The sequence below is a fragment of the Squalius cephalus genome, assembly GCF_949319135.1.
Source record: "Squalius cephalus genome assembly, chromosome: 5".
Taxonomy (NCBI): Eukaryota; Metazoa; Chordata; class Actinopteri; order Cypriniformes; family Leuciscidae; genus Squalius; species Squalius cephalus.
The window spans coordinates 46,578,519-46,590,217 of NC_137126.1; the positions used below are offsets into that span (position 1 = coordinate 46,578,519).

General features: G+C 37.5%; 1 protein-coding gene across 2 annotated transcripts in view; it reads left to right on the forward strand.

Moving 5' to 3' along the window:
• The window catches only part of LOC307159266 (uncharacterized protein), a 102,591-nt gene extending 91,207 nt beyond the window's left edge, over positions 1–11,384 (forward strand). For both annotated transcript variants that reach the window (XM_079872522.1, XM_079872521.1), the window contains exon 4: positions 10,923–11,384. In XM_079872522.1, the coding sequence (XP_079728648.1) occupies positions 10,923–11,103 (181 nt within the window). In that variant the 3' untranslated portion in view covers positions 11,104–11,384. The remainder of the gene's footprint in view (positions 1–10,922) is intronic.
• Positions 11,385–11,699: the final 315 nt, after the last annotated feature.

Sequence of the window (11,699 nt, forward strand, 5' to 3'; positions counted from 1 at the left end):
GCTTTGCAGACTCTGCTGTGTGCGTTCGTGTGTTTTAAAGACGTGTTCATGTGCTTTGGAGACGCTCTGAAGGGAGGGTGGTATCTTATGCTCTCAACGCTAGCTTGCGTTTGCTAGCCACTCTGAAATTGCCTACACTACCTTTAAGATGCCATGTTGTATAAATCACCCTATGCAACTATGCGGATAAAGTTGGACATACTTCAAAACAAACAAAAATCAGGCAGTTGAGATTTGGTATTTGTTATATAGTATATATTGCTTTACATGAGTATACTGTATGCGGAAAAAGGTGGATATACTATATATCCAACTTTTTTAGAGAGCTGTGCAATAATATAATTTTCATGTAACATAATTGTGTTTACACTTTTTAGGGAGAAATTTGAAGCAATAATGGCTTACTTATAGTATCTGTAGATTAAGATGGAATATGTGTATTCTAAAAGAGGAAAAACACACACTTCCCCTTTTACGATGGATAATTAGACTAGTTTTGGTTTTGTGAACCCACTACGGCACTGTACTGTAAGTTTCAGAAATGTGCTCAGTTGTGTGCTGATAATTAAGATGCATCTAAAAGAAAGCTTCTTCCTCTAGGGCTTGTTTTAGTGCGGGCAGGGGCGTCCCCATGGGTACACTTGGCATTTTCGTGCTCTACGGCTTCGCCTTTACTCAGCCGGGACACACGCACACCTCTGTCCTCGCATACACACATACTCATACACACTGTTTACAACCTTGAAATCAAATAGCCCTTTCAAGTGCAAATGAATGCTCCTTTCCATCAGATTAGAGTGATGTGAACAGATTTGCAGATTTCCATTTCAAAGCGGCATAGTTTGTCTTGATAAACAGCTCTCCGGCCTGATTGCAGAGTTTACAAATCAGCTCCGAAAGGCCAGATAAGCGGCCAACGTGACCGCCACCAATGCAAACTGGACATGACTCTACCAGAACCCTGTGTGGATGCACTAACATTTGAGTGGTTAAACAGGAGGCGTTGCTTGCATTAGTTTAGCGTCATTGGAATCGCCGGAGCTTCACAGCCGGGCTGATCAAACAGGCTGTAGTTTGCCTGAGCGAATCACGGTATCAGCAGAAAACAGTGTAAATCTTGTCTGCCAGGCACTTGTTCTGAATTCAAGCTGTGTTGTAAATACAATCATAAATCTGCAGATAAACGTGAACATTCACTTACAGATTAGCATGAGAGATTACCGCTAATCAGACGTTGTGGCTGTAACTCACACATGTAAACTATGCATTCATGCCAAGAAAGCATGCCAAAACACACTCACAGAGTCTTTGTTTAGAATGCAATACTACTCTTTATACTTCTTACATTTGAATCGTCTTGGAAACACATGCATTTATTTTGCTTCTTTGTTTTGCATCTTTCCAGCCTGATAAATCGTTTGTTACACTGGGGACGGAAGGTCAAGTTTAATCAAGTCACGTTTGCCATACAGTATCCCGCGTAGATTACACAGTTCGGCAAATGTACAGTAGTTGGTCATCCGGGAAGTCCATGGACATAAAATGTGCGTACTGTGCACATTATGTATAGTCTACTATACATTAATAATAAGAAGAAATGTTTCTTGAGCAGCAAATATTGGAATGATTTCTGAAGGATCATGTGACACTGAAGACTGGAGTAATGATGTTGAAATAAATTACATTTTAAAATACAGTATATTCAAATATTTTAAATTGTAATAATATTTCACAGTATTACTGTTTTTGCCGTATTTTTGATTAAATAAATGCAGCCTTCGTGAGCATTAGAGTCTTTTTTCAAATGCAATAATTTAATCTTAATTATTCCAAACCTTTGGTAGTGTACTGTATGAAATAGTAAAAGTGCAATGTAAGCGTGCATTTCCGAGTATAACCACACATTCAGTAACATGAGATTATAAAGAGCTGTACAGGAAAGAATGTTGTCGTGATGTAGAACATACAGTGAATGTTAAATCCACCAGATGCTGATATAAGCACATTGTATGCAAATCATTATACATGTAAGTCGTTCAAAAATGACATCCGTTATCCTTATGCTATGCATACTATTTAGTGGCTGTTTTGGAATTCATATTACATTTTTTTTTATATCTTTTCAACACATATTGTATCTGCACATACAGCGACTCGTTTACATGGGATTAAGTAGGACTTGCACAAACGCTCAGTGCTGATATCAGTTATTCGGTTCCACCTGGTATTAAACATACAGATGCAGGATGACGGCCCTGCAAAGCCCCTGCGCACACATCTTTCTAATTCCATCAAGTGTGATCTAGCCCAAATTAAATGAGTAGTGTATGTTCTGCTAGGCAAAAATTAGGCTAATTGTTGTCTCAGTTGTTCCTGAGGAGAAATTAAAGTAGAAGAGACAATGGTTGATATTCATTATTTAAAGCGAATGTGTATAGCAGCTCAAATAATTTATTTATTTATTACTTTTGGAAGAATATAATGACAATTATTTTACTTTGTTATAGTTTTTAGTTTTAGTCATATTACAAGAATATGTGAATAGCAGCTCAAACTATTTTTTATTTGATCATAGTCTTAGAAGAATATGAGTAACACTTTATTTCGATGGTCCACTTTAGACATTCTACTGACTATAAGTAACTTTGCAACTTTATATCAACTAACTCTCATTAGAGTATTAATAGACTGTCTGCTTACTAACACTTTTATTGTGATGCTCCCCAACAGACATTATACTGACTTTGAGTAACTTTGCATGTCAACTTTTTCTACTTACCCGAACCCTAACCTAACAGTTTACTAATACTCTAACGGGAGTGTTGCTGCCTTAAACTGACTTAAAAAAATGTGTTGAATCTTGTTTAAGTTATAAAAAAAAAAGTGAGAAGGGTGTGTCTGCATCCCGCAGTACTACACATCCCAGAAAATAATCATGCCTATTTTACAACAAGTTACACCTCCCGGCGAAGAATCAAGCGTGAGCGTTTGTGCAAGTCCTGCTTAATCCCATGTAAACAAGTCGCTGTATGTGCAGATACAATATGTATTGAAAAGATATTAAAAAAAATGTAATATGAATTCCAAAACAGCCACTAAATAGTATAAGGATAACGGATGTAAAGTTACACCCCCCGACGAAGAATCAAGCGTGGATTTCATTGTACTACAACAATCTTTTTGAAGTAAATTATTTTATATTTTATGTATGAAATGTTTGTAAGACAAGCTTATATTGCTTTCGAATCGTATAAAGCATGAAATAACAGCTAGTAGTAAAACATACAAAAAATTATATTATCAATTTAATACAGGCTTGTGGTAATTATAGCAAAAAACGTACCCCCCAAACCTAAACCTTGCCCTAAACCTACCCCTTCCATAAAAATAAATTTCACTGTATTTTATAATTAAACTAACTATAATTAAAAACTGATGGAAACAATCCGGATGACAGCATCTGGTGATCTATGTTATACATTCTGTACACCTTATCACTAGGTGGCGTAGAACAAGAGCAGTACATCAGCGATATCAGAGCCCATCTACGGAGAGCCTTGGCACTTCCTATTAGCCCCATTGTATCGATCTTGGTTGCAGTTCCATTAGAATTCCACTGGAGGTGATCACGGGCGAGCGCAGACTGAATGGGAGTCTATGGAGCTAGACGGCTAAATGTGTCTCTTTCACCCGATTGCCGTTGAGAAATCTCAGATTTTATTGTAGGTTTTGCAAGTTCAACATGGGTTATAGATCGAAAGTTGAATGAACGAGTACTTATGTCCTTTCGATTTCTTACAGGTTGAGTTGTTGTCGCCCATAACACGCTAGCATTCTGCTAATGAACGCTGATTGGTCAGTGAAGGACTGATTACGACCAGATAAACCGCTTGATGGCATCGTGGCATCCGAAGCGGGACAAGAAACAAACAAAACAAAAACTCGTCTAGCCCGTGTGTTTGCCTGTGTCAGCTGTGTTGTCGATGCCTCGAGAGAAAAGAAAGTGCAGAGCGCGAAAGCACCAAATCGACTGAAGGATTGCCATTAAGCAGTATCTCTGGTTGTACGATGTGTATGACGTCATTGACCCTTTAAAAGACTTTTTCAAGCAAATAAGTGACTCTAAAAAAATCTAACACCCAGCAATGTGTAATTTCTTTGCATCTCCTTTCGAATACAACATTCAAATTACTAGACAAAAAATTATATCCTGAGAAAAGTGGATTTTGATGGGTATAGCTCCATAGACCTCCATTCATTCTGCACTCGCCTGTGAGCGCCCCCGCATGGACAGAGACGTGTTACTGCAGCCAGTCCAGAAACCGGAAGTAACCAGAGAGTGCCAATTCTCTTCCTATTAGACATTCTCTGGCGATATCAGAGGGAGTGGCTCGGATAACATCCCGAATGGCACTGTAGGGGGCGTAACTTGAGGGAGGGGACGGGCGTCGTTTGTAGTACTGCAAAACACAGTCGGACACACTTGAAAAAAGTCGAAAATTGCTTAACTTAATTTGATGAGTTAAAGCAATGTAAAAACACAGGTTGTCATAACTTATTGATTAATGAGAGTTAGTTGACATGTTGTTGCAAAGTTATGTATAGTTAGTAAAATGTCTAAAGTGGACAATGGAAATAAAGTGTTGCCTAACCTGAGAGGGTTGTTGACTACTGAGCGATAAAGTGAACGTGGATAGCAGTTTAGTAATTTAGTTATTTATAGAATCATTTGATGATAAATGTTTTCTGAATATGAGAGCACTGACATCTCCTCTGAAACTCTAGAGGTGACTGAATAAAATAAAACAAACTTGTTTGAGCACCTTTGCGATGTAAAGCACAATCATTGAGTTATTGGTTGTCCTTGCAGAGGTGTCTTCCTAAACCATAATTACAATGTCCAATCTCTCTCACAGTCTGACAGTCTCACTCCACCCTTTCCAGTCTCACGTCGTGATCCACCTTCCATCTTCAAGACATCAGCCAATTTCGCCAAGCTTCCCACCCAGTACAGCGGAATCAAATCCACACCCCATCAGGCCCCAAGAAAGTCTTTCATTATCTGCTCATCCTCTCAGAAATCCTACCCTGTCCTTATTTGTAACTCTCCATTTACACCTTAGGATTGTCTCATAACCATCTTCAGAAGGGAATACTATAAGCTGAATACTGCACAGTATCTAGTATCCCCCTTATTTTGCAAATACGAAAGTAAGCTATATTTTGTGAATGTGTGAGACATCTGATTCATTGGCTGCTATGGGTAAATAACTCGAAGAATAATGAATAACAAAGTGCAGTAAATGGTGTGTTTGTGATTATGATAATAAATTAAAATATACCAAATGCCAGTTTGTAATATTAAGCAGCATGACGGACTGATTTGGGACAGGTAAAATAACTGAAATGAGCCGAATTACATCGATGCATCGCATATTCAAGTTACAAATGGCTGTTTGATACTTTATTGTGTTGCATACTTTTTTCACATACTATTAGTAAACAGAAGGCAGTATCAACCTTATTTTTAATGTAACATCCACCTTATTTTTACATAAAAAACAAATTAAAACCTGTTTACTATATGTGAAAAAAGAATGCAATACAATATAAAGTATTTTTGCATTGTTGCCAAATTAAGTACATTGAAAAATAAAGTTTTGCATTTACTATATAGGCTACTGCAAAAAAACATAAAAATATACAATGCATTTAGTAGTTCATTAATGTATCCCATGCATACAGTTTTATGAAAATGTATGTAGTATTTAACATGATGGAATCAACCTGAACACAACGAATTTGTATAAATTAAATCAGGTACAAATATCTCTTCAAGGTAACAATTGCACTTTTTGCAGTGTGCAACTGCTATTCTGCTATTCTGAACATCAAGTTTTTTTATTTATCTTTTTGGGTTTATTTTTGATGTTTGCTATCTTTTTCAGCATTTGATGTACACTGCACAAGTCATTTCTGACACATGATATCTATATTTGACAGGCTGACATGATGGTGACATAATACTAAATGCGCTTGTAATGTCTGTGCCAGGGAATTTAGATGTCAATCACCCCTGTGTGACACCACCAGCTCATAAATATGCAGGAAAGTTATTTAACGCCCTTCAAGACTGCTAATGTCTTTTCAGGCTTCCGGTTATAGAGATGCTTTATTCCCAGAGAAGCTCTGAGCTTCTCCCACTGATGGTTAGGATGCTCTAAATTAGGACAAATCTCATTAATTCTTCTTAACCAAATTCAGCCCACCCATATTAGACCCATCCTCCCCTTGGGTGCGACTCCAATCCACACTGAGGTGCATCATTTGTTGTATAGAAAAAGACATACTCTTCTTAAAAACCCTCAAAATAGAGGCTCTGAACCAGGCGCCGCACTTAAGAGCGTCATATTGGTGATGGAGATGGTGTGAATGAAAGACGTTAGTGAGGGAACGGGGTAGAAGAAGTAATATCGAGTTCAGACACTAGTCCATCCATTCTCAGGACCAGAAGTGAGGTAATTAGGACTGCTGGGAGGGACAGAGCGCTACTCTGGTCTCTTTTTTTCCCTGAAATGATTTATCTGGTAGGAGAAAATGCTGGAAGTGCTAGTCGGTGAAAATACAGAGGGTTTGATTCTCTGGGCCTGAGCCTCATGCATAAAACTTCACTTTGTTTCCATGCATATCAAAAGTTTGTGCATTGCAGAAACAGGAGCATACTGTTTATATGCATATGGATGAAAAGTATTGATATCAGTATCCAATGGTTTGAAGTTTCTGTTATTTTTCTGGGGCCTTGTTTTAAAAATACTGATAATTCATTATGCTACTTTGAAAGGATTGAAATAATTGGATTCTCTGTGGCATGTTTGCACATTTATTAAGCTAACTATCCTATACAGTGCTTTAGAACCCACTTTCTCAATATTAAATTAAGTAACTAGCTGATTAATAAAAAATAAAGTACTGTTTATTTGCATATATGACAGGCAAAATGTAAATCACAATTTAAAAAAATAAAATTGCACATTCTATAAAAATCTCCTTAAATTCAAACTGTTCTCACTGAAACATAAAGCAGCACAAGTCAGGGCTGTACAATTAATCAAATACATAATTATGACTTCAGATTTTTGTGATTAATTATTAAAAGTGCTGATTAGATCTACTTCTGTTTCTATTTGCAATGTTTTTTGCAGCTTTTCAGTATTGTTACCAATATTTTTTTTGCCACTCATGTATGAAATGGTGAATTACAGGTGTTAAAAGTCTATCAGTAATCCCAACAGGTACTAATCAGCAAGTTTTAAGCTGACTGATGGGTGTTTTATGTTTTCTATTCATGAGTGCTGAAGAAACATCACATGAGGCTCATCATGAAGCTGTAAAATGAAAGCAGAAAGCATTGTTGGTATTTTGGAATTGTTTTGGTTGGGATTAATGCAAATATAAATGTAAATATAAATAGTGCACCATCAAGCTTCGGCCATGTTCCCCATATTATCCATCTATCCATCTGTCCATCAGTTTATCCAACTGTCTGTCTATCATTCTTTCTGTCCGTCTGTCTGTCTGTCTGTCTATCCATATCTATCTGTCTATCTATCCCTCCGTTTCTATAATTCTCTAGTATGGTGTGATTGCAGTAAACATCCCAGTTCTGAGTTGTACCCAAGTCACCTTCCATTTATAAATTGAGGAAAAATTAATTCCATCCACATGGTGAGATAAAATTGCTCTCTGTGCATGAAAGTAAACTTGTACAGTTGATTTCATTAGTAAAACCAGCTGCAACTGTAGAATTGCCTTTTGAATATGACAGAAAAGTGCTTTTTGAAGTATCCATAACCAAGAAGAACCTGAAGGAATGTCTACAGGACAGTTGGAATTTTTATCATAATTTGGAAACAGTCAAACAAGAATTTGTTAAAATTATTATTTTAAATATTGTCTATTATCATAACTCTGTCTGCATGTATTGTATTGGAATATTGTTTTGCTACATTCAATTCCTTTCATGTCCTACAAGAACATGTGATCCTATTCAGAAGCATAAAAGATGAGCTCATACATTGAAATAACTCATTAAACTTGAAAGTATTACGCAATCATTTAAGATATTTCTCTTTATAGAACCTTTTTGGCATACAGGGTTCTTTAAAACTCAAGAATAGAACCCCACTGAAACTTTTTCAAGTGTGGATGACCAAAAACATCCAAGAAGGCCTTTAAAAAAGAACAAAAGAATAGCACATTGTCACAATACTCTCAAATTATATTTTAATAATAGAATAAAATCTTTAAATACATACACCTGAGTGGGTGTGGACAACAATCAATGAAGACACAGACCTCTCATAAAACAATGAGGAAAAAACCTGTATTTCCCAATAAGAAGGCATTTTTAATTGCTGTCTTGTTTGTTGTCCATGCCTACACAGGTGTATGACTTTCAAGTTGTAATGTGTTGAATACCTGGCGAAGACCGAAAGGATCGAAACTTAATTTTTCTTCTAGTCTGAGAGCATCGTGACAATGTTGTCATTGTGACAAATTTCTTTTGTTCTTACATTGGAATCCTACAAGAAAATTCCTATTAGGATTCTTAAAGATTGTTTTCCACTTATAATTGATTCCAGTATAAATCTTTTAGTATTTTTTGACTAGTGATTATCTTCAATTCCCTAGTTTGTCACTTGAGCTGTTAAACCGGCAACACCAGTGACAAAAGAGTGCGCAAACATTCTCAAGTCACATTTGTTTCTTATAAATCCTGACGTGTGTGCGAAGACTTTTTTGTGCGAACACAACATCTACATGAGGCCTTTAGTCTTTAAGCCGATGCACAGAGACTGACTGCAAGGTAAGAGGTTGGAAGAGGGATTTTTTGAAGAGGTTTAAAAGTGCTATTGTTACGGAAAGCACATAGTGTTCCCTGTCTGTCTGACATCGCCGTTCTCTGGGGAATTTGTAGGCGAAGTGTGTGAGTGTGAGAGCCTTGACACGGGAACTAAGGTACCACTCGATGAAGGTAATTCTCTCTCTCTCTCTGCAATAAATTGAGAGCATATAAATATATATAAGAGGAACAATGATCTCATTAGTCACATTTAGCATGAAGAGTTATGGCCGTGTTGTTCAGTGGCACTCTATCCGTACTCTGGGAAAGCTGCTTCATGTCCACATCAGCGTTTGCCAGCTATCTGGGCCAGTGCATCATCAGCAACAATCCCAGCTGTCAGGCTCTGGGCTGCTGACAAAATGTCAACGGCAAACGTTCATATGCATTTATATGCGCCTTTATTTTTCCGCAGGCTATAGCTATTTTGATGTCTTCTGTTGAGGGCATTTTTCTCCTAGATTTCTAAAGGAAAAGACAATTTTGTGATTGTTTACTCACCCTCATGTTGTTTCTTTGTGACACACAATCAGACATTTTAAAGAATCTCAAAGCTCTACTTTTAAATATAATGAAGGCAAACTTCTGAAACTCTTACATTTTTCAGAGATCATCAACGTTTTATGTTTAGAAGCAGTGCTGCAACAGCATATGCGCGTTCTCTTAATGCAAGGTTTCCAAAAGGGGGTTCGTGAGTTGATGAAAAGCTGCATTTAAACAAATAAATGGGGCTGCACAATTAATCAAAATAAAACTGAAATCATGACTATTAAATCAAAGGTTGTGATTTAACTAAAGAACTACATAGCTGATGCGCTGCGTGTTTCAGAGTGAACAGTGGCACTGTGGTATAATAGCGTGTTTTCAGAGCAGTTCGGTCCACAGTAAATGCTGCTTCTCGCAAACTCCATCTCTGCCAGCGCTGTGAGTTTAATGTTCATTTGGGAACGCAAATTAATTCACATTCACATCATTTACAACCTTTTCCTGGATAGTTTACATAACTTCACCAATATTCCGCCAAAATAGAAGCTGGCGGATTTGACATGTTAAAAGCTTGAGAGTTTGAATGTTTGAAAGTGAACAGTTTAAGACAACTGTACGTATTTGTATTGTAACGTCTTGTATTATTTGTAAAGAGTGAATGTGAACAGTCTCCCATGAACATGAAAATGTGGGTTGTTAAATTATTGAAATATTACCTTTAAAATCTTAGGAGGTACTTGCAAGTACATTTTTCACATCTAAGGGGTTCGGCTGTCAAAAATGTTTGGGAACCCCTGTCTTTGGCCCTGTTTATTAAGATGCGTTTTGGTCGATCGGATCATAAGTAGATGAGGGAGACACATTCCCGTTCACTCCTGGTGTTTTAATCCGTCCACTTTCAACCACTTCTGTCCTGATTTCTCGAGAGGAGGGTCTCTTTAGTTTCTGCTCTTACAGCCACAAAACCAGCCGAACGCTTTGAGTGTGTGTTAGAAATCAGGAATGGTGAAAGAACATTGTGCTTGATACTTTTTTCATCTTCAAACCAAACGTGGGAATAGACAGTCTTTTGTGCCTGTTCGAACTTATTCGACCACATGAGCACTTACACTACAAAGTTTTCGACTTCCTCTGGAAGTGGTGGAAAGTGGACAAGCTCAAAACGTTTTAGACTCTGTTTGATCCGATCGACCAAAACGCATCTTGATACCAGGCGTAAACAGGGCCTTAACCAGGAACTTTTCATGAGATGAAAGTTCTAAATCTTTTAAAAATAAAGGCTCTAAAAGAGGTTTTGCAGTGATTTCATAGAAGAACCATTTTTGGTCGCCTTTCAGTGAACAGATCTATAACAGAACCATTTTACAGTCTAAAAACCTTTTTCCAGTGTAAAGAACTTTTTATGTATGGATGTTAAAGGTTTTTCATGAAACCATCATTGCCAGTAAAGTGAATTTCAATGCATTCAATCCTTTTATGATGCTCTTTTTTTGTGTGTGCCACAATAAAAGCTGTAAACATCCTTGTCTTTCAGCGTGGAGCATGACTTCCGGCTTCAGGAGGGTCAGGTGACGCGAGCGTGGAAGGTTCCGGAGCAGCAGGAATCGGAGCAAAGCTCTCCTCAGCTGGTCTTTCCTCCTCCACGCCAGCAGGACTCTCCACAGGCCCTCCAGACGGTCAAGAAGAGCCGCAGGAAATGCTTCTGGTTCCTCTGAACACTTTATTAGCAGGACGCGACATCATTAGTCTACAAGGATGGTTTTCCAACCAACCTCAAGCCTCTTCTCTTCCGGGTCCCGTTTAGAGGCACATCATCCATTCCTTGACGAGGAGCCCTTATTTATTATCTTTTTTTAAAGCATCTTCTGTAATTTTCACAGAAGGCAAGTTTTTTAATCAAGATTAATGTCGTGGGCTTAAAGGCTGTTCGCTTTGATATTTCAGATTTATAGTCCATGGAGAGAATTAAAAACTTTCCACCTAAAAAAAAAAAAAAACATCCTTTAAAAAAAAAACAACAACAACAAAAAACAATATTCTGTCATTATTTCCTTTTTAAGTGAATTACAGGTGTTGACCAATCAGAAACACTCTCTTGCTGTGAATCATTTTGAGTGTTTGTTGTTTGCCATCACTTACTGCACCTTTACAGTCTGTTTATTCTGCTTTAATTTTCCAGATTCATGGTGGTAATTCATGTCTCAAAATCATGAAAGGGTGAGAACGGAGGGGGAGAAGGGGCTTTTTGTTGGTTCATGTACCCTTTGAGCCAGTACTTACTACCTGAACTTCACAGCAGTCAGTGATTGAT